Source organism: Colius striatus, chromosome 2 (assembly GCF_028858725.1).
Source record: "Colius striatus isolate bColStr4 chromosome 2, bColStr4.1.hap1, whole genome shotgun sequence".
Classification (NCBI taxonomy): Eukaryota; Metazoa; Chordata; class Aves; order Coliiformes; family Coliidae; genus Colius; species Colius striatus.
Window position 1 is genome coordinate 105,918,356 of NC_084760.1, and position 24,404 is coordinate 105,942,759.

At 38.3% G+C, this 24,404-nt stretch overlaps 1 protein-coding gene across 1 annotated transcript in view; it reads left to right on the forward strand.

Annotated features, from left to right (window-relative positions):
* The window catches only part of MTHFD1L (methylenetetrahydrofolate dehydrogenase (NADP+ dependent) 1 like), a 150,635-nt gene that overhangs the window by 54,984 nt on the left and 71,247 nt on the right, over nucleotides 1-24,404 (forward strand). The window contains exon 20 of the mRNA XM_061990315.1: nucleotides 6,326-6,437. Coding sequence (XP_061846299.1) covers nucleotides 6,326-6,437 — 112 coding nt within the window. The remainder of the gene's footprint in view (nucleotides 1-6,325; nucleotides 6,438-24,404) is intronic.

Sequence of the window (24,404 nt, forward strand, 5' to 3'; positions counted from 1 at the left end):
TCTGTATTACACTTTGTGCCAGAAACACAGCAGGGTCCTTTTGGCTGTTTATACTTTTTCAAAAATATAGCTTTCATAGTGCCTTCAGGGACTAAATGAAGTTTTGCTGGCCTAAGAGAGGAATGTTTTCTGCTTACCCTAGTGAGCTTTCCCAACAGTTCAGAGAACACAGAATTAGTAGAACCTAACTTCATATCGGGGTAATGCCTTTTCAACAGTAAGCTGAATGATGAGCAATATTCGTGGTGAGATGGGAGGACGTGAAATGGGGAAATAATGAAGCAGTTATGGAAACAAATCTATTTGGACAAAAATAGTGTATCTTTTTGACTATCAAAATTGCATAGCTGGAATATTTCATAATTCCTTGTATGGTGAAAAGTTCAAGAAGGTAGAAAGGTACCAATGCAATCTGCAGTTGATAAAAATGTCTCATTTTCTACACCATGTCAAAGTGATAACTACCTCGTTGCTTTTGTGTTTGGATGGGGGCAACTTCCTACTCTCAGGGAGTATTAGAAAAACAAAATTTAAGTCTATTTAGTATTTTACTGTAGCCATCTTAATTATTTTGTCCTGCAAAGAACAACCGTTCTTTCATGTGGCTCTATGAAGAATATATATGTGTGTCAGAATTTAATACACATCCAATAGCAGAAACTGGAGGTTATGTAGGATCAAGAATGTCACGGCCAAAACTTTATTAAAGCACCACTTTTATGGCATTGTGTGTGTTAAGCATCAGTGACAAGGTAGCTTGGATTCTAAGTCTTTAGTCTGCATCATTCTATTTGTACTTGGCATATCTCTTAGAAAGTAATGTGGTTTTGTTGCAGTGTTCTAAAAGATAATTATAAATGTCATCAGAGTTTCTTTTAATCAATATGGATCTGATTGTGGGACTCACATGCTCCTTTTTTTTGCACTGCATTTCTTTATATTCACATTTCTTAAAATTCCTGCCTTTTATGTGGTATTCTTTTCCAGTCTGATCTATGCTATGCCTGAAATGTATGCCAACTTTCGTCACTGTTGCGTGTTAGGAGGACCATGACCGCAATACCCAAGAATATTTTTCCCAAAAGTTCTTCTTAGAAAGTTATTTCTAAAACAGCAAGCTCAGAAGACTGCTTCAAGCTCCACTCTTGCAAGTTTTGTCTCAAAGGTGAACTTTTGTCACCCTTTGAATACCTGTTGGCTTGCAGGCTAATATGAGACACCTCTCCAGGAATGGAAGTCTCCAGCTTACCTAAATCTTTTCCAAGGTAGTGCATTGCCTGACACGTGTGTCTCTTGGACTGTGTCATTCTTCTTGTACAGCGATGCAATGGCCTACTCTGTTACTACCCATGGTAGTGTTGCTGTTCTTGAGTGTCAAGCTTGTGTCATATCCCATTTTGTGAATAAATACCTTTCATTATTTTTAATTATTCATGCTCATAGCTTCAAGAAGTGCTGCTTTTAATAGCTTCATTTTTTTTCAAAAAAAGGAAAGGAGGGCAACAAGGAAAATATTTTTGCCCTGCACGCTTGAATGTAGTGCAGTGATTCACCTGTGAGTTCATAGCTCTTCAGCACAATAGATTTTAAGACAAGCTAGCCCTAGTTTACCCTGAAGTGATGGACATAATAATATCTGTTCTGCTGTGGGGAATGACATAGTAAGTATGTGAAGCCTTTCTTCTTGCAAACCAGAAATGAGGAGAACTGAAGCCTAAATTGCACTTGAAATAATTCTAATAAGTGGCATTCAAAAGAAGAGGGATGTCTTCAGTTTCCCAAGAGGCTACGAATAGTAACTGGGCAACATAATTCTAATCTCTTCAGGGAGAACAAGTTCTCAGTAGATGTGTAAAGACCTTTAGTAACAGCACCATGACTTGAAAACAGTAACACCATAAACGGTCACACAGCACACAGGTGGTGGAAAAGGAGAATAATATCATTACAGAGAACACAAACACAGCTCAGGCTGTGCTGTGAACCTGCCCTGCAAGTAGGGATGAAACTGTTCACCAAGTCTTCCACATCACTTTGATTTGGAAGAATGTCAAAAACACCACCTGAAGAGGGAGAGCAGGAGATTTTCTGGATGACTTCTAGCTGATACTGACAGTTATTTTGGCATAATTTACAAATGATAATGTCTTATGGATAGCAGTGACTGAAAGTAGCCATTGCAGGTAGCTGCACTCCTCTGTGATCTGGCAAAAATAGTATAGAGTGATCTAGTGTTAAACCATGAAGGTGTGAGGAGATGCTCCTAAGAGCCTATGAAAGGGGAGAGGAACAACCTACTTGGTAGATTTCCACCAGCTTTATATGGGCTTCTGTGTGCACTGGAGAAAAGGTTTAGAAGTTCATAAATAAAAAATGACTGAATGCCAATCCTGTGTGGAACTGAACTTGAAACTTGCATCAGTGCTTTTTTTTTCATATGTGGGTCAAGCTATGTGGTTTAATTTGCTGTTTTTGAAAGAAGTTTCTTGGTGGGTTGATTTCCATCACAATGATTGACAGTGTTTTACATGCAGGAATGACAGTCAAATCTAAGAAAGGGAAATAGCAGGGCACTCCACCTATTAAAAATACAGTCTTCAGGAGAACTTGCATCCAGTGCTATAGAATTGAGATGGCTTTGTTTGAAATATACGTAATAATTTCATACTGTTTATCCATGTTTGTCATGACAGATTTGTTCCCTCCTGAACTGATCCCTTAATGTTTAGCGGTTATTTATACCATGTGTAACAGAGCAGCTGCTTTATGGGACAGCTCTTTGTAGTTGAGAGCTGGCTGCTCAGGGATGGTCTGCTTGTGTTACGTTTAAGGTGCCCCTCACAGTAAAGTGGAGGGGAGGATGGTAGTAAGTATTATAAACATTCATGTAGTGGCCAGATAACTTCACATATTTCTTGACATTCAGGGTTTATTTTCTTTCACTAAAACTTGGATAATAAAATTTCCTGTACTAGAAACAGCCAGCAGAATGCATCCCTGTGCCCCTGTTTGTTTCTCCATATAGTTTATTGAGATTGTAACAAAAATAAGTGGCACTCTGCTGAGTGGGATCAATGAGCTGACAGAGTTACTGAAGATGACCTGCAAAGATATTGTTGTCCCTGTTCCAGGCTGTGCCTGAGGCTCCCAAGATCCTACTGGAGGTCACTCCCTTCAATACCTAAACTGCATTTTTCTTCCAGAATTGCTCTGTAAACAGATCATTTCTTCTGGTGTATTTCAGATCTCTGATGGGGTATCTGTCCATGCTGATGGCTTAGTAGCATGTTTGGATTTCAAGTTAGTGACAGGGGTTCTCTTAGTTACTGATATTCTGGGTATTGAACCCCATAAACCAAATTTCCTTCCCATCCATGTTGTGTAGTTGCCAAGAGAAATTAAGGGATTGGAAGAGTAAAATTAAATAGTGATTAATAAAATACAAATCAGAATAAATCCCATATTTTTCAATCTGGTAGCTGAAAACTGCAGTCTTATTTATTTGAACATCAGAAGGATAAATACTGGGATAAAGTGAAAATAAAACATAGATTGGTGGAAGTGGTTTACATTTCATTTTGTATAAGTTATAAACACTCTGGGTTAGGGGTAATATTTTATTTTGCACAGCACCTACTGTTTGATGCCTAAATACTGTAAGAAAGTTTGAGGGTGTACATAGTTCAAATTAAATGTTTAATATAAATAACCGAAACCTCAATTGATATTGCAGAATGTAGTCATTAGTAGATAGAAAAGGAGGAAAAAAAATCCCAAGTAAATACTATGTAGTCAGTATGTTATGATGATAATAATCCACATAATTCTTTCTGAGCATGACTTCTAGATTATTTCCTTTTTCTTCTCCTGATCCTCTGTTTCTCCTCAAATGTATATGAGACAGAGTTGTCTTTGCATTGTAGCTTAATTGTCCATTTTTTTGGAGAATATTCCCTACCCATATGTATGTGTATTCTCCTGTTTTCACTCTTGATTAAAAAAGAAATTAAAATCCCCCGTTTTAGTCAAACATCTAAAATTTGATATGCTAAATAAATGCTAAATATGCTAGATAATGCTAGATAATGCTAGATAATGCTAGATATGCTAGATAAAAAGTTGCTTGTTACAATTAATTATGTTTAATTATTTCTAAATCAAGTGATAAGAACAGATGTTTGTTATTGATACATTTTATATGATTTGTATTAAATGTTACTAAAACATAATAATCTGCCATCCAATTGTACTCATATTTTATGGAAAACAGGAACATTTTTTTGTCTGCATAGGTTGTTTTCTTAAGGCACGGGTGCAGAGAGGATCATTCAGCTTTTATTATATGGTTAACAGTCACCAGTGTGCCTCGATGGCCAAGAAGGCCAATGGCATCCTGACTTGTATCAGAAAGTGTGATCAACAGGATCAGGAAAGTGATTGTTCCCCTATACTTGGGTCTGGTGAGGCTGCAGCTCGAATATCATGTTCAATTTTGAGCTCCTCACTATAAGGACATTGAGATGTTGGAGCATGTCCAGAGACAGGCAGTGAAGCTGGTGAAGGGGCTAGAGAATGAGTCTTATGAGGACAGCTGGGGATGTTTAGTCTAGAGAAGAGGAGACTGAGAGGAGATATGATCACTGTCCACAACTACGTGGAGACTTGTAGTGAGGTGTGGGTTGATCTCTTCAGTAATGAATGATAGAACACAAAATGGACTGAAGTTGCACCAGGGAAAGTTTAGATTGGACATTAAGAGGAACTTTTTCACTTAGAGAGTTGTTAGACAGTGGCAAAGGCTGTCCAGGGAGGTGGTGGAATCACCATCCCTGGAGACATTTAAAAGATGCATAGATGAAGTACTGGTCAAAAATTTAGGAAGATTGTTGAGTAGCTGGCCTGGGAGTTTGAGGATTGGCCGTAGTTCCCAATACAGAATGTGTGAAGAACATTGATGGAAATAATCTGAAATGATCTATTTACATTTCTTTAATCAGCTGGGGATTTTTAAAAGCATTAACACAGCAACAGGGTTTTATTTGCTTAGATATTTTATAGTAAGACAGCTGAAGTGACATTCTTCTGTCTGAATGTATATTCTGACTTAGAGAAAAGATAGCAGGTAATCACAGAATCTCAAGGGCTGGAAGGGACCTCAAGAGATCATCTAGTCCAACCCCCCTGCCAGAGCAGGTCCACCTAGAGTAGGTCACACAGGAACTCATCCAGGTGGGTTTTGAATGTCTCCAGAAAAGGAGACTCCGCAACCCATCAGGGCAGCCTGTTCCAGTGCCCTGTCACACTCACACTGAAGAAATTATTCCTTGTATTTCTTTGGAACCTCTTATGTTCCAGTTCATACCCAATGCCCCTTGTACTGTCATTGAACATCATTGAGAAGAGCCTGGCTCCATCCTCCTGACAGCCACTCTTTACATGTTTGTAAACATTGATGGGTCACCCCTCAGTCTCCTCCAAGCTAAAGTCCCAGCTCCCTCAACCTTTCATCATAATCTCACCTAATCCTAGTCTCATTTTGTAGATGCTAATTTTCTATTTTCTGCTTTCCTTGTGATGCCTGCCAAAAAAAAGTAATGGAGAAGCTGAGATTTACTTACTGTCTCACAAATTTCCCTATGCCATTACTTTGTTAACTTCTTGCCTATCCTATGTTCCCTCATACAGAGTCTACTTTCCTTGTGCATTTGTACAGTGTCTAGTGTAGGGGAGTTTAACTTTGCACTAGGGACTCCCAGGCACTCGACCAGCAGTGGTGAATGCTTTTTCCACTGTGTATCAGAATCTCTGCTGCATCCCTAGTCATACCTCTTCCTTCTCCCTCTCCAACTCCTTAACCATTGACTCTGGTCACTCATTGCTTCTGTTAGCTACTTTGCTTGCTTAGAAACAACATAGTCAACGAGGAAAACAGGAGCAGTAAGGGATGGAGTAGGACAGGAGCTGGATTCTGGGTTCCATCTGCAGTGATGTATTTAGTGCTAATTGCAATACATATGCCAGAAGCAATGGGAGTATGAAACATTAGTACAAGATTGGGCAAGAAGTTGTTCTGGTACCTACAGGTTGCACTGCTGTTCGTTACCGTTCTTTGAATGGAGCAGGTTCTGACATTTAGGCCTGCCAGTGGATGGGATTTCATGAACCTGAGATATACTTAATCCCCTCCAAATTATCTAACAGTGCCTACTCATTACATGCACTTCTGATTTATATATAATCTTGACGAGTCTGCAAGAGTATTGAGCTTGTTTTTTTTAACTATCCATTAAATTAATGATATATAATTTTTTTTTTTGTCATTCAGGGAACACCAGTATTTGTTCATGCTGGACCTTTTGCTAACATTGCACATGGAAATTCTTCTGTTTTGGCAGATAAAATTGCCCTTAAGTTAGTTGGAGAGAAAGGATTTGTAGGTAAGTAGTTATTTTGTTTATTATATTATGATTTGTTGGCAAGTTGACAAACAGCAATGTAAGTGAATGGATAAGATAGGAATGAAAGGTAAGAATGGTACTTCACTTTGTGCAAATATTAATAATAACTTTGAATGATCTAATAGTGAACATGTGAGAAGCCCAAAGCACTTTTCTCTCACCCCGACCTTTGTCTCAAGTAATCGAGATTCCACAAGATAGCTGAACCACTTAAATGACTCGATTGCATTGAAAGAAGTGTCCTGTAGTTCCTTATATTAGCATTCATCTGGCCTCTTTTGATAAATGGACAGAAACCGTTTCCTTTTCCTGCTGAATTATTTCTCTGCCAATTCAGCAAACTCGGCCAAATGGGGGGTCAGATGTCGCTGAGCCAGTACAGAGGAACAGCAGAGGAAAGGTGGTAAAAGAAACAGAAAGACTGCCTTATTTTGATGGCAGTGAGCCATTAGATTGGTCCAGCTGCATTGTAAAGCCTCACCATGAGGCCTTCATGTTCCCATGAAGGCAAGTGGGTGGACAAACTCCTTTTAAATGAAGAATTCAGCCTGTGCAAGCAGCAAGAGACACATGAGAACTTGCAAGCAGCAAGAGAACTTGCTGTTACAGTTGTAGGCAGAAGACACTTGTGGATGAACAGTGAACTAGTTAATAAAACGAAAGGAGTGTTGCTGCTTTGCAGTAGTAATGCCTTTGCACTGCTGCAGCCATTCTCTTCTGTGGCCTGAACACCCAAATTGGCTTATGTTAATCCTAAAGTTCAGCTTTGAGTACCTGCTCTTGAAGAGGTGCGGGTAATGTGAAACGTGAGGTTTCTTATGCTAGTGCCCTTAAACTAGCAGAGACACATATGTATATGCTTATGTCATACCTACATATTCCTGTAAATTACATCAAGAGAACCAAATTACTTGAAAGTACTGTTTCTACTTAAATTCATTGGCAATCCTAGAAAGGATGAGGGAGTTGTTTGCATTGTTACAGAATATCTATACTTTTTGTTACAATCTGATTCAACCTATATAGTTACAGAGAGAGAATAGAAAGGTTTCTTATACAAAGTTGTTGAGTAGTGAAAAAGAAGATAGCAGCTCTCCTAGAGAAATCCTAAGTAACAAAAATTAATACCAATGCAAAATAAAGGATTGGAACCTGCTGTAGATCATACCGACTTTGAAAATAACCCTAAAGAAATATATCACTTTGATATTCTCTGAATAACAAAAAGGTTGAACAGGTAGAAATTCTATCGATGTATATTCTATTATCTTGAAGACTTTCTTCTTTTTAAAGAAGACTTACTGATTTTCTATTTTCTCTTTTCTGCTTGTTCATCTTTATAAAAGTTTCTTGTCTCCCAAAGCATTCTGTGCCTCTCTATTTTTTTTGAATGGAGCAGCAAAGTGCATACAATGACTTTTAGATACATGTTAAGGTATTATTAACAACATTAATTCCTAGAGTAAGCGTTGCTAACTTCTGCCCTTCTGATTCAATATCATTTGCAGAGACTGTTGGACATTTGCATGTAATATTTTCATAGCAAGAGCATTCTTGGGAAAAGTTTGATTCCATATTCTACTCTTACTTCTTTAGGTAGGAGTAGCTAGGAAATGCTTACCTGTGTGAGAAAATAAAGCATTGCAATCAAGGTGCTGAAACAGGAAGTTTTTCAAGGTAGTCTGGGCATGTGTTGTGGGGGTTGTTTTTTTTAAATGCATGATCATGTCAAGGAAAGGGGTTGTTTTGTCCAATGGTACTGTTATACTGCTAAGGAATCTATTAATTTCCCTCTAATAGTCTAACGTTTATTCAAAGTAAGAACATTTTGTATTATGATTGCATTTATTTAATGTAGAATCAGTATTTCATTAAGTCATGTTGTTACATGGCTTGGTAGAATGAAGAGCAAAAGCATTTAGGGTAGCTTAACGTTTTTTGTAGGCTGGGTGAAATGTCTTTGTTTCTGCAGTGAGCAATCTTTTCAAGTGGGAAGTCTGTTTTGTATCATCTGAATGGAAGCGTGTTGGAGGCAGCCTTGAGTCTTGATCCAGGTTTTGGAGCCTGAAAGTATTGCTTTGGATCTGGATTCCTCTCCATTCAGAGTTTCCCTCAGACATTGAAAGCATATCCTTACATGCTTTTTTTTTTTTTTTGTCTTATCCACCTGTTTGTTTTTAGCACTGTTTTTGCTTTGTTGTTCTTTAGTCCCAGTGTCTCAGTTGGAAGATAAAGCAGTATAGATGAATAGAGGAAAACCTTTATGTGTTGCCAGCTCTTGATCAGGTTTTATTCTACAAAACACGAATTCCTGTGAAATGGGTTTCACAATGAGACTGCCTTTGCTCTGCTGAGCAAAGAACCCCAGCATGATTTTTAGATCCTTGTTAGATCATTAAAAGCAGGAGTTCCTAGGGGACCCTACTTAAATAAACTTTGTGGGTAGTCACAAGTGCAAATAGTTGTTCTAATGGTTGTAATTACTGTAAACTTTATGGTTTTAAAAAGTATGTTGTTTCTGGTAACTAGTCAGAGTACATGAGCAGAGACTACATGTACATGTATGTGTTTTGCCATGTAGGCTAGTTGCAAAAGCACATAAAAGAGTTCAAGAGGTGCTGGAAACAGCATCAGGGAAGTGGCAAAGCTGCGTGTCCAGGAGAGGCATTTTAGGAACTACAGGGTAGGAGATTGGCTCTCAGCCTTGTACAGCTGCATCCAAGGCAGGAATGTAAGAAATCTGTGACAGGGTCTGCAATTAAATTAATTTCCTGTATAGTGAAATAAATATCTTAATGTATGGATGCTTTCTCATTCACTGTGGGATGAAATTATGATATATGTAAAATATATAGTATTATTTCTATTTATTTATCTTATATATTTTTTACTTTTATGCATTTGTTTTTGAGTTTTGTTTTTTGACTTAAGCAATAGTTATTTTAGAGCAGAACTCTCTGCTAAGTGTGCAGACAGTACTAAAGAGACTATCACGTCCTGAACTTTCTTTCACCACAATTTCACAAATGCAGATATTTTTTTATTTTCTGTCTTGGCTTAAACATTCTTCCTCCAGCTGCTTGTTTGCAGTCCTGTGCAACCCCTTTTGCCAGCACACCTGTTCATAGAGCCACGTGATAAACTAAACTGGAAAGCTGGTCTTGATTGAAAACAACAACAAAAAAATCCCCTTCCTTCCCCTCACAAACTGCAGCTAGGGAAATGATTATGTGTGTGATAAGGGAAAGATAATGCCACATAAGATAGTGTTTTTGCTGAAATTAATGTTTATGATATTGTAGACTCATTTGGAGTCAGTGACAGTAAAGCTACTGTGGATGCACTAGCTAATCAAACTAAGCCTAAATTGTCAGAGCAGTTAAGCCTGTCTCCTTTCTCAGCCCCTGCTCAACTGTTTTTTGCATGATATCCCAGCAGAAACCTATTGCCCTTTTTCTTGGCTTAGTTTTCTGCTGACTTAGCACAGAAGCAGTTCAACTCAGAGTCACAAAAACACCGGAGCTGGTACAGGGGAGGGTGAGTTGCAACAGCCAGCAGCAAAAAAATGATCTGTTGTGTAGATCCCTCTGTTTGTGTGATCGTGTGCCACTACAAAGGAAAAAAAAAATCCTCCCAAAATCTTATTTTTAAATTTATTTTAAACCTTATTTTCTTTCTCTGGCCTGCATTGACTGTTCCTTTTCTTGCTCTGCAGCTAGAGTTCAACGTGCTGTGCCTTCTGAGTAGTGTCAGTTAACAATAACGTGGACAGTCTGATTTACAAAAAAAATCTAAGCAGAATGTAACTGTTGAGTCCTATTGTGAACTCTCCCTAACTGAAGGCATTCTCAACTTTGGTTTTAGGTATCCAAGTGAATTACAAGCCCTTGTCACATTCAAGATAGCCCAAGCCTTTTAGCTTTACCCATTCGCTCTACTCTGGGCCTGTTGCTATGTACGGACAACTTGGTCTTCTTGCTCTAATTTTGAGTTCTCTCAGTCTGAGTTTTGCCACTGAACTTTTAATGTAATGTCTTGGCTAGCACTGGGGGGCTTGCACTTGTCTTCTCTGCGTTTTACTGCTCTGGACCTGTTTCCTTGCAAATTTCTCCTATGCTTACGGTGAGGGTGTCCTGTTAAACTGGCCTGTTTAATCAGTTCTTCGTCACTTGCTTTAGATTCACTTTAGAATCATAGAATCATAGAATGGTAGGGGTTGGAAGGGATGACATGTCAGCAGTTGCAGGGGAAGGACCTTGACATTCAGGCTTAGGCCTGCACTATTACTGAGTGTGGAAATATATCTTTATCTGTATTTAGGCAATTACTTTTGGGTGGTTTTGTTTTGTTTTGTGATGTTAAGATCTGTCATTTGTTCTTCATTGCTGTCCTTGGATGTAGGAACATCAATCTTGTGGATGGTCCACAGAAGCTGGTTAATACTGAAAATCACACCTGTTATAAATTAAAACTGAAGTTTTAACTAGTAGCCCTGAAGATAAGTTTGCCACTTCTGTAAAGCTTTAATTTGCACAGATTTCTCCTTGTGCTTGTGTTCTTATTTCACGGTTCAGGGGAGTGTATTTTGGTTTGCTGAAAAGTCCTCTTCTGAAATTACTTCTGTGCCTAATCCTTCTTTGCTCCATAGTTTCCTACCATTACTTTGAGGAAGTCGTTCATTGTTTCAGAAGTATCATGACAGTTTTTGCAAAAAGAGTGTTAACGAGGTTTCTTGATGTCTAGGTTAGAGTGATTGCCTTAAGTGAAAAAAGAATTGTTGTGTTTGTTTCTCTGACAGCAGAATTCCCATGTCAAGATCAACAGAATGTATGGTGGATATGTAAAATTCTGGATTTGAACTCCAAAGATTAAAGTATTTAAGGAGACAAGTGTTCTTCATATTTTGCCATATAAGATGCTGCAGTATAGGAAAGAAACATTTCACAAAACTGAACCTTGAGAAGTGTTTGTGTGTGTTTAAGAAAACCCAAAGGTTTGCAAAACAGCATATGGTTCAACCACACTGTGACTGATGCCAATTAAGAGTCCCAGTCATAAGCACTGCATGTATACAGAACAAAAATGTCCTTGTCCCAGAAAGAGGTGTGAACACAGAGGGTGCCCTTGTAACAGAGGATACAGAGAAGGCTGAACTACTGAATGTCTTAGCTTCAGTCTTCAGCCCTTGAGAAGCCTAGTCCATCAAGGATATTAGGACAATCTAGACAGCAGAGGACCTTCCCTTGTTGGATGAGGAAGATGTTAAAGACTTGTTGGTGAGGCTTAACACTCAAAAGTCAATGATGGGATACATCCAAGAGTGTTGTTAAATGATGAATTTCAGGAGGTTGGGACATCCCTTTTTTCAATTGTATCTAGGGACAGGATAAGAGGTAATGGGATGAAGCTGGAACACAAAAAGTTCCACTTAAACATAAGAAAATACTGTTTTATTGTGAGGGTGATGTAGCCCTGGCACATCCCACTACAGGATGTGTTCCTGTGTGACCTGATCCAGATGAACCTGCTTCTGCAGGGGGATTGGACTAGGTGATCTCTTGAGGTCCCTTCCAACCCTAACATTCTATGATTCTGTGAGATACTCAAAGGGCATGTGCCTACTGACAGGCAGCTGGCAAAGCACAGGGAAATGTGCTTTTGTCACAGTATTGCCATTCTGGTCACCCAGCAGGTTTCTTTTTTGGATAGTTTCCAAGGGGAAAGAAAAAAATCTTGGTGTAGTTCGCAAGTAGAAAAATGGTGAGACATTCTATAGTTTTCAGGAGGCATGTCTTAGGGAGACCAGAGAATGGAGTGCAAAGAAGTTTCAATGAGGTGGAATTTATTCTGCTGCTGATGTCTCAAATGTCTCACTAAGAACAAAGGTTGATTTAGAGAGAGATGTGTTGAATTACACCCAGAAATGGAAGGAACTAGACAACAGAACCCAGAAAGGAGATATCAATAAACCAAAGTAAGAACGGAAAGGAGATATCAATAAACCAGAAAAAGGACAGGGACATTTTGGTAACTTTATTTCAGCAGTCACTCATTCTGATAAGTCTGGTGCTTGTCTCAGGAAGAGGTAATAATTTCTGATGCTTAACACATTTATCATTGCTGAGGCTTTTTATATCGCATCTCTCTGCCTGTCATTCCTCTTCATGTGTTGGTTGAAAGCAACAAAATACTTACCTTATAAAGCTCAAGTTCCTTTTCTAAGTTGGCCAGATTGTTTCTCAATATTCTAGTGAGATGAATAGAAAGGATGAACTAATAGGTTTTTTAAGTCAGTGAATATAGGCTGCCCAAGAGGTGCTTTGAAAGCTTAAAGGGGGAAAGAGGAGCAAGAAGAATGAGCTTTCTTGAGCCGTATTTGTCAGTGTGTCAGAAATCATTGCAATAAACAGCTCTACATATTGCCCCATCACTCTTTTACATCTGTTGATGGTGTTTCAGCTGAGGAGAGGGATTGTTAATCAGAAGTGAAACAAATATGTTTTTTGGTATCCTAAACCAAAGGCCTTCTGAATTTTTTTTCAGGCTTGGACTTCATGTTCTGTGATTACTTTTTTTCTTACTCCTAATAAGCAAATGCCATTCAATGATGAGAGCATGCTGTGCTAGACAGGGTTGACTGTGACTTTGTCTTTCCTGGTGTTGTATCAGGAGGAGGCTTATTGCAAGCTGTTGGTTCACTTTCTGTTTCTTTGTTTAGTTGATACACTTGGTGTAATTGGAAAGAATGTCACACACTTTTAATGGTACAAACTCAAGTCAAAGCAGTAAATTTTTATAAGCTAAGTAATTGACTCTTTTTATTATGCTTAGTGCTCTTGTTAGAATAAACTAATCATAGAATCATAGAATGGTAGGGATTGGAAGGCACCTTTAGAGATCATTTAGTCCAACCCCACTGCCAAAGCAGGTCCACCTAGATCAGGTCACACAGGAACATGTCCAGGCAATGATGCTACTTCCTTTATCTGTTCAGTACATACAAAGTTGCATTTCAAAGGGTAATCCATTTTGCATAGTCTTAAAGCAGACATTGTGTAACTAGTTTATAAACCACCATATAAAAATGGTATGTGTTTAATCCACTAAGTTAATGATCTTCAGTAGATTATTTTTTTTAATGTTATAAGACACTTCAAACTGTCTTCTTAGTAGGAGTCTTTTCTTAAAAAAAGGAAATAAAGCCCAGGTACTTTGGCTCAACTTCTTTTGGAACCAGTAGTATATTATTACATTTAAATGTTGCATTCAAGGATTTATTTTTAATTTTTTTTTTTGTTGCTTGATACCACTAGAAGGGGGTTCCATGCTGTGACCCTTCAGAGAGCTTTCATTTTTAAGGTTCTGTCCAGTGACTTTCCAGCTTGTGTTATTTAATCTCTGACTTCTTCACTCCTTATTTTCACAAGAAACAAAACGTAATATGATTCTGTTTCAATATTTTGCTCTTAGAACCAATGTGTTTTTTCTTGTTTTACTGTTAAAGCAATGCTAAGGTTTCATGGTGCAACGTTGCTGATGGCCTTATCAGCATAGGTGTTAGCCTACTCTGAAATGTGTGTCCTAGAAACTAGGTAAGAGGCGTTCAAAACTTTACAATGATTTCTCTGATTCATAGTGCAGCTGCTCAAGCAGCTGTGCTCAGCACAACAGTGGTGGTGAAGTGAGGAGAAGGAAGGTGATATTGTGTTAGTCGGTATTGCTGCAAAGCTCTTAAAATCATGGTCTAATAATCCAAGGCCCAATGGTACTACAAGTTGCACTCTAAGGTACCATTACTGCTAGAAGATATGTGAGTCTTTGCTTGTGAATAGGGATGTTGCTCACATCCCACGTAGCCTTTTTACATCTGTTTTCAGATTTGCTGAGGTAAAAGTAAATTCCTTTTTTCTTTTTCATATGTTGTAAAGTGGAAACAAAAAAATCATCTTCTGTTCCTTTTTGCTTTTAAAGTCTTTGTAAATTTTTTTACCAATAAGCTGGAAAAGAGACGACATGTAGTGCAACACATTTTCCTTCACTGACGTGAAGTCAAATTTCCTCAAAGCTGAACTTAGTTATTGTCTTGTCTGAATGCAAATGATGCATCCCTTGCTTATGGATTCCTGCCACTGAAAGTCAGGTGACAACAATATAGAATCATGGAATGGTAGGGGTTGGAAGGGACCTTTAGAGATCATCTAGTCCAAAATGACTTTCTGTTGCAGAAAATGCTTAAAGCAGCCTTGAAACAATTAATGAGCTATCTTGCCAAATGAGAATCAAAACTTTTTTTATATCTTTGTTCACTGCAGAACTCTTGAAACTTTTACTTCTGACAGTTCTGATCTTTAGGAGCTTCAAAATAAAGCTTTTCAGAGGAAGATTGGGTAGAAGAGAGAGCTGTGTGTCAGGAAGTATTGTAGTGTTGCCTATGTTATATGTCACTGTATTTAGAGTTGAATTAATTTGAACCTGTTTATTACACAAAGCAAAACTCAAAACTGAAAGTTGGTACTGATTCTGAGCTATTGAATTATTTCTAAATAATATTAAACTTGTAATTTAAAAAAATGGTGGTTTGCTCAATAAGGAGAGATGCTGCCATTTTGAAGAGAAAAGCTCCCAAATTATAGAGTATCTTATAGTGAGAGTTTATCTTCTTCCCTTTAAAGAAAAAATAAATCTACAAAGTGTTAGAAATTCACTTGGCATTCCTTCACTGCAAACATATTTGTAATTGTAAGCTCCCAAATCTGTTGTTGATGTGCAGAATGATGAAGGGCAATTTACAGGAATAAAAGAACGTATGATTATAAATCATCAGTCATTTAGCTGAGTTCTCTGCTTTATCTGAAAGTGTATCAGATGATCTCCATCATAAACTGAATGAGCTCCAGTTAGAAACTAGCTGGGATTTTTAACTCTTGCTGCTACTGCTGATAAGCTAGCTGGGTTTCCGTGGGTAACTTGGACTTTTTTGTTCTGTAATACTTTCTTGCTTAGTCTGCTCTTTCTCAGGTGATAATTTTTATACTAACTAAACAATCACAGCTTTTCTAATCTGTTGTAATTAGTGCTAGACTTGCCATTCCTGTAACACACACTGATGTGCTTTTTAGTTTCTGCATTCACTTTCTTCAACATAGGTGCATGAAGAGAGCTCTGCATAGTCACTCTTACCTTTGTCCTCAGATGAATCATCTTTTTTTTTTTTTTCTTATTTTTCATACATTACACATTCTGTGAATGACTTAATACTGCTAGGCTCACAGACTCTTCTCTGATTGCAAGTATGAAGTTCCCAAACTGTAGGTCAGATTTTTGTCATTCATCTCCAGTGGCAATGGCTATTTACTAATACATTTCTTTCAGTTTCTCTTCATTTCCCCCTAGATACCACAGCAGCTTTTTCCTGGGTGATATCCTATTTCTTCTCAACGTTGATGATGCTTTCAAATTTTATCAGGACTCCATCAGTGTTCCTAAGTCTTTCTGCTGTGATTGTTTAGCAAATATTAAATGAGAGCCCCCAGGCTGGTTCTCTCTCTTGTCACACAGTTCTCCTATCATGGCTGCCTATTCTCTTATCTCTTAATCATATAATCATGATTTTCTTCTAGGCTTGCTTGCACATTCCTATGTATAGCAGTAGCAGGTTTTTTTTCTGAAGACCACATTGATTAGATGTCACTTTCTCATTACTGGAGAAAGGTTTGTATTTGGTGTAACTTGCCTCTGTTAGACAAAGCTTACATTTCTTACTTATCTCAAATTTCCTTAAATTATTATTTTCTTTAAAGTCTCTTTAAAAACCATTATAAGCCTGTAGTCATTCAGACTTCCCCCCACTCCTCTTAGATTACTTAAATACAGGTTTTGACACTTTTGAGGTACAAGGCACCAAAAAGAAAGGAACTTGTTTAAAATGCTGATTCAAGTTTTATGGTTTGTGGTATTTTTCTTCAAAGGATTTTGAACTTCCCAATTCATTCTTTGTCAAGGGTAGTGCATTCAGCTTGTGTATTTTGTTTCTTAACATTATCTTTAATATATTTTGGTGACCTCACTTTATTAACTTTTTAATTTTTGCAGGTGAAGGTGCTTGCAATTTCTTTTATTTTCCTTTGCAGGTTCTGACACTCTTTAATGCAGCAACTCTGTCTTTCCCTTTCTTCTAGAGCCTGTTTAATTAATAGTTATGTATCTTCTGGTCCCAAAGTTCACCCTGCAGGATAACAACGCTATGTATTTGAATACCTTTTCTCTTAGTAACCAGGAGTTACTACTGTTCTCAGGTCAGATGTCATGTGAGAGACCAGGTTTGTTACGGTACATTTTAGAGGAGTTTGAATTAACGGGTGAAGTGATTTCAGTGTGAAAGTAATTTAAAACATAACGACGACGTGATGGAAAATAATGAAGAAATAGTGCTACCTTGCATGGTTGTTTTCAAGGTTTATTTGAAACTTTGCTGGTGGATAAGTGCTACTCTGAGTCTCACTTTTGTTTCAGATTAAAGCTAAAGCCACTGAAGTGATACACGTGTGTCAGTCATGTGTTGAATGAATTATCACACTGTGACTGATGTGGCTGGGCTAAAAGCAAGCAGAGAAATGGACACACGTAGCTTGTTTGAGAAAGCCATGCTCTCTTCTCTTCATATTGACTTCAGCAATGCTTCTGACACTGTCTCCCATAGCATCCTCATCAGAAAGCTCAGGCAGTGTGGCTGGGATAAGTGGACAGTGAGGTGGATTGAGAGCTGGCTGAATGACAGAGCCCAGAGGGTGGTGATTAATAGCACAGAATCAAGTTAGAGGCCTGTGGCCAGTGGAGTTCCACAGGGGTTGGTTCTGGGGCCAGTTCTGTTCAACATCTTCATCAATGACCTGGATGAGGGGACAGAGTGTACCCTCAGCAAGTTGGCTGATGACACCAAACTGGGAGGACTGGCTGATTCCCCAGAAGGCTGTGCTGCCATTCAACGGGATCTCAACTGACTTGAGAGTTGGGCAGAGAGGAACCTCATGAGGCTCAACAAGGACAAGTGCAGAGTCCTGCATCTGGGAAGGAACAACCCTATGCACCAGTACAGGCTGGGGGTTGACCTGCTGGAGAACAGCTCTGCAGAGAGAGACCTGGAAGTGCTGATTGATAATAACTGAATGTGAGCCAGCAATGTGCCCTCGTGGCCAAGAAGGCCAATGGCATCCTGGGATGCATCAAGAAGAGTGTGGCCAGCAGGTCGAGGGAGGTTATCCTTCCTCTCTACTCTGCCCTGGTGAGGCCTCATTTGGAGTTACCACCTCCATCCTTGACTAGCTTTGTGGCCTTAGGCAAGTACCTTCAGCCTGCATGTGTAATCCCATTCTTCCTGATTTGTTTTTCCAGTTTATAAACTTTCTTGGAGACAGGAACTGTCTCACCATAGCAAATGGGATATGCCAAACACTATAGCAGTAGGAACTTTAAGGTAACAACAGGACTTTTGTACAGCCATGGCAGTTGTCATTACTTAAACATGCACCAGGAGTTTACTAACAATATGACATGGTATTTTAATGCCCTGTATGCTGACCTCTTCTGCAACATATTATTGCTTAGCACAACTCTTTCCTCTGTCAATGACATTCATAAATTAGAAATACAGAGTGTACAGCTGTCAAAGGCTATCCATTATTCTCAGTCTCGGGACAGTTACCCAGGCATAAAAATAGATAGGAAGGATCTGTCATTCATTCAGAAAGTAGAGGCACTGCCCAGTTCCTGATAAATAAAATACCATTCTACTGAGTAGAAACTGATGACATTGCAACTCCCATCCTATTTATTTTCTATTTATTCCTCAAGTTAGTAATCTTACCTAGTTCTAAAACTCCCAACTCATAAAAAGCAAAAAAAAGCAATTCCTTTTGTCTTTTTGTTGTATGACTTTTCACTGGTTGTTCATGGTTTGCATTTTTCCCACTGTATGTATGGCTTTTATTTTTCAGAAGAACCAGTGGTTTAAAATACTGCAATCAGTAAAACATCATATATGCTAGAAAGTTCTCTTAATTCATCACTTGGCAAAGGAAATAAAAGCAGGCTCCCTAGCTAACAGCGTTACTTTTGCTTAGGGTTATTTGGCAGAAAATCCATCATCCTCTCTCATTATGTGAATATTTCATATTGACTTAGGCCGTTTAGCAAGGGTCAGCAGGGCAGAGTATGCATAAAGAGTTCAAGTCCCATTTCAAAGGCTGAATTTTAATTTTGGTGGATAGTTTATTTTTAATATAATTTGAAAATGAAAGCTCTTTGTTAGATTTATTTGTTTGTTTTACTGACTTTGATGCTAAAATCTAATGTTCTTTTATAGACTACTTGCATAAGAATTAGGTTTGTTCAGACATTTCCATCACATTGGAGAAAGTATTTTTTGCTTTTTATTTTCTGAATCATTGTTCTGAATCTGCAGGCAGGAGTGCTTTGTTTTTCTGACAGCTTTTATAATTAAAACTGTTGATAATATGCAAATATGGAGGGGACTATGTTTGTTTGCTTGGTGAACTGTTGACTTAAATCTTCGAGGCTCCAGAGAAGTAAATATAAATGTGAAGTGTGGTAAGGACATTAATACATGTATTTTAATTTGAGGTTATGGTAATTACAGTTGACATGGTTTTAACATAACCTAATATAAGCTTATATTTAGCAGAGTTGATTTTCTGTTTTCCACTGGTATACCATGAACACCTGCACACAGAGAGCTCAGTTAGTAGACATTTCAGGGAGAATTGTTCAAACCTACATTGTCATCTTTGGGATCAGAACTCCAAAATATTTTCTTCTTGTCCTGTGCTACCCTCTGTACCAGCCAAACTGAAATAAAGTCATGGTTTGGGGAAAAGGTTAAGGTATGTCTTTAGATGTTCTTGGAAGAAAATTGCACATGTAGAGGGTTCCCAAGTTCCCTGCTTCTGCTGGGAAGTTGGACTAGATGATCTCTAAAGGTCCCTTCCAACCCCTGCCGTTCCATGATTCTATATTTGCAGGTGGGGTCTTTTTGCCTCATAAATTGAATGAAGTACAGTATAAGACAGTATACATTCCTGAAAGTATGCTGACTTTAAATCAGTTCTAATTTTCAAACAAAAAACATATGTTACTGTATGCTGGGATTTTCTAAATAATTTTAACAAAAAATAGTTATTTCTCTGAAAACAAATTAGATTTTCTTGTATATCTGATATTATGACTTGATGGGATCAACTTTAAAGAAAAATATCAAGAATTCATGATGAGACATATAAATTTGTTTCTAAACCATTTCTAAACATGAGAATTAGATTGCAAGTAATACTAGGTTATGTATGGCCAATATGATTTGTTAATAGGAAGAGTGTTGCTTTGGCAAATAGCCAAAGTGCTTTTTAAGGTCAGATGTCGACAATATTTCAGAGTGTTCAAAGGCTGTTCTCTGATTCTATAAAATAATACATTAAAAGAAAAGATTAATATCCTAAATGGTATATCAGGGTCAATTTGCTTCTCTGACCTCGTCATTTTATTTTTGCGGGTTTACATAACTGCTCTTTAATTAATTTGATTTTATTGAGGATACAGAATAGATTCAAATATGGTAAAAGTAATGTGGAATACAACTATTTTTAAATTTTGAGTGGCATTATCTGTCTTTTATATGGTGGATCTTTCTGTTGGTCCCTTTATCCTTGATCTACTATACTGACAGCTTTATTGAAACTGACAATCTCAAACGCTTCAACTGGGCTTCCTGTAGTAATAAGGTGCATGCTTGTAATGCATTTTCAACTTAGCCCTCACTGCAAGCTCTGAAGCTTCAGGGACAGAGTAGATGCTTTACATGCATGATGATGCTGCATCTATCTGCTGCCTCCATCTACTGCATCTCAAACAGAGCTCCCAAGAGGCTGAGTAACAGCTTCATAAATCAAGGGTTGCAGGTTCAGCTTTTCCTGCAGTCAATTGGGAATTCAGTGTACAATTTGGAGTCCTTCGCTGCACAAGGAGTGAGCAAGCACAAAAAAGTACAGGAGGGCCAAGGACAACAGAGTAGCTGACAAGATGATGGACAGTTACAAAGAGGAAGTGAAAAAAACCCTAATAATTTATAATCTGTAAAGGGAGATCAACTAATAATGTACAACTGTTTCAGAAGTGGTAATGGGTAGTTTGCCATGGCAATTCCATTGCTTTGATCACATGAACTGTGGTTAACTGGAGAAATTCACAATAAGCATTAAAGAATTGATTTAGCCACATGCAGTTGAAAGGTTTTCACTTCTAAACTAGCAGAATTATGGTTTGGTTTTGGTTTTGGTCTTGTTCTTAATTGGGAAATCCATGTAGGAAAATCTTTCTCCATGTGGGATTTGTTGATGTGTGACCTTAGTACCTTCTCTCTCCTCAGTTTGTAATTCTTTTTGTAAGATAGATTACACATATGCACACACATATGGTTTAACAGACACAGCTATTTTCCAGAGCAATTTTAACCATCTGAGTCTTTTTTTTATCATACAAAAAATATAGGAAAACCAGTAAATACATATTGATAGGTTTGACACAAGCTGGCAATCTCACACTTTGAGTAGAGGTTCAAATACTGGGGTTTTTTACATCTTATTTTAAAAATATAGGTGATTACAACCAAGCTAATACCTACCTGCAAAAGGTATTGGAGGGCTTATATCTGAAAAGTTTCCATAATTTCTAAAGTTACTCCTGCTGCTTTTCTCCATGCATGTGGCTATTTCACAAAGTCTGTGGAGCACAACGGGTGTTACATGCCTACTTCTTTCGCCCTTCTCTACTCTTTTGTGGCTTATGTTGCATGTTGTCACTGCTCGACGTTTTTTACTACCCCCTAATATACTCCTAACAGTATCTGGCACTTTCTCTGCATGGAAAGTCTTTCTGTGTGTTGATACCTGAAATTGTGTATGTGTACATGTATTGCACTCTTTATGTTGTTTCCACCAGGACAGAGCTATATCCAGCTAAGCTCTCAGAATGGTCTTACAGTGTCGTTTACAACCTTTGCATCAGATGTTTCACTGGGCCCTTTTCTAATCAAGACAAAGTGCTAGTGCAGTGCAATACTCTTCTTTGTGGGGATACATAGCAAGAGATGCTCTTTTCCATGGATTTCTAAAACATGGCTCAGTAGTTTCCCAAGGATAGTGTTGTTAATGTCCCCTCTTAGGCCAATGATGAAGGGAAGATATTCTGTCTCCTGAAAAAGACTAAGCGGAATCAGATAAAGCCAAAACCTGTTCTTCCTCCTCCTTGGGAAAGGATTCAGTACATGCATATCCTGAGAAGACAGCACCTAAGTCATAGGTGAGATCATTATCATAATAAGCGAACACTTCCCAGGATATTAGAAGGGCAGAGTGGGAAATACTTCTCAAGATGTATGCCTCTTGGAAGGAGTCTGGGGGAGTTTTAAAAAGGCAGCAGCCTAAGGCAAATAGTTGCATGCATTATGGGATAGGCTTGCACTGCAGTGATTGATGACTCCCATGCCTGGCATGCCTCGGATGATTGGACCAAGTGACAGGAGCATTGATCATCCTGATTCAGCAGTGGTTCTTTGTTGTGTGGCATCAGAGGCAGCCAAAATCACTCTCCTGCAGTCCACACACAGGCACTTTTATTTTGTGATGAGAACAATGAGGCGTGAGCGGCTGGCAAGGCGATTTCCTGGCCTCACTGCCTCTCCTAGCCATGTCCCTCTGAAGGCAGATGGGAGTGAACACCCACAGCCCAGCGTGTGGTGGTGGTGGTTGGTTAAGTGTATTTTGTCTCTGAGTTGTGATAAGCTCTGAGGGTACCTTATGTGGCTGCAAAAAATTACAAATTTGTCATTTACTACCTGTATCATCATTCATTGCCTGATTGTAGTTCTGCTGCTTTTTAAAAAGTATGTCATATTCCAAGGTATATGCTGAGGTGATGTTCTGTCTCAATAGTAACATCCTTTGCATCTCCTCTTTCTCTTTCATGAATAGCTTAGCAATATTGTTGCTAAGCCAGGTGTCATTTCATGGCCATCTGATGAAATTGGTAGAATTTTTCCAAGGAAGAGATTTTCAGGCTCTCCTGCCTGCCTATTGAAGCCAACGTTTTCCAGGTGTTTGTGACATGAGTCCATTTTCTGTAGCTCTTTCAAGGGGAGTAGGAAGAGGCAGAACCTGAGTACAGCTTCAATTTGATGGAACATGTATTTGTGACAGGAACTTCAGACAATTGGATCCTTTAAAAGTGAAAGTCTGGTCATGAGATATACAGAGAGAAACATGGTTTAGGTGTGATGAAATTTATTTTAAGCGCACAGGGTAATGCTGTGGGTACCATAATTTAGTATAGGACAGCAGCCTTAAATGAAGATCCATCAGTGATGCTGTTACTTATACTTTCCTTGCAACTGCAAATAAAAAAGTGGTGAGGTTTTAATTTTGTAATTACCAGAAGGCTAGTAATTCTTTGTTAAAGGCCAAGATGATCTCTTTAAGTATGAGATAATGTAATTGCTTTATTCCTGTGACATTAATTGTGCTCCATTTCAAAAATGTGGTCATCTGTCTTATGAGCAAATGATACTCTGTTGCCTCAAAGGAAACGTGCTGTGAATGGTGAAGGGATGAAACCTAGCATTCACTGTTCTTTGGTTTATTTTTTTTCTAGTTAATATTGTAATAGAAGAAGGTTAGAAAAAGGGAGAGATGTGTATATCTGGTTAATGTATTCAGCTATGCATTACAATTCATGTCAGAGGCTGACATTTAACCTATGAATTATGGGTCTTTACATGAATATAAGACGCAGGAGTTAAGAGAAAGCGACTGTAAAACCCAGCAAACTTAGAAAAAGGATTCAGAAAAATGTGTAGTCCATGAAGCTACATACAGCTCCCTTTATTTCTATTAGAATGAGTTGTTTGTGGTTTGTAAGACATCTTCAGGTTTTTAATCTCTAGTAATAAATCTAAATAATGAGCTCATTACTAGGCAGCTGCTAGAAGATTTCAAATGTTACATTTGAAATATCAGAGTATGGTTTGGCAAGGTGTCTAGGGATGAATTAACAGTTTGCCACTGTCAAAGCGTGTCTCCCCTCCCTTGCTTCTGCTTGTCTGTTTTTGCTACGTGTTTGAACATGTTCAGACACTTGCCTGGTCTCACTTTAGCTGATTTGAATATAACCCAGTGGGATTTTTTGTTTTGTTTTGTTCTTTCTGTTTGTTTTCTGGTTAGCAAATGCCAACAGTTCATCTGCCAATTAGATGAGTGCCAAAACCTGTGGGAAATCTGGTCAGTAGGGAAGGAGGTAGAGAGCAAGGGTGAAAGGTGAAAGACTTAAGAGGGAACAGGAATTATCCTTTCAGCAATGCAGGATGCTCATTTGGTTCAGCCACAGTGTCTTTCTTGGTGCCTTGTAGGCAGGGATCACTGCAGTTACACTTCTGTATATTTTCAAGAGGGAAAGGCAAGCAGAGCTGTGGAGATATGCAGAGCATGCTTTCTGTCGCACAGTGCCATTTCTGTCAGCTCGTGGAGTATTCAGTTGATTACCCACTGAATGTCCAATCCAACATGTGCAGCATACATATACAAGCAGGTGTGTTAAACCCACGAGGAGGAATTGTATCCTTAGTTGCAAGAGAGTTGAGATTTAAGAGTTATCTTCAGTTGTCTGACTTGTAGTAAATAAAGGGAACTTTCTGCTATTTTTTTGTCTATATTCAAAGAATAACCAGTATGAGCCATTCATTTGTTTAACATATTATATGTTCTTGGAAAATTAACAGCAATTGGTATTTAAAACAAATAACTGTGAAAGGTTATGCTGTAACCTTTAGCTTCTCATTTAAAGCCACTCAGCATTTTGAAGGTAAACATTCATCTCTAACAGAAAAAG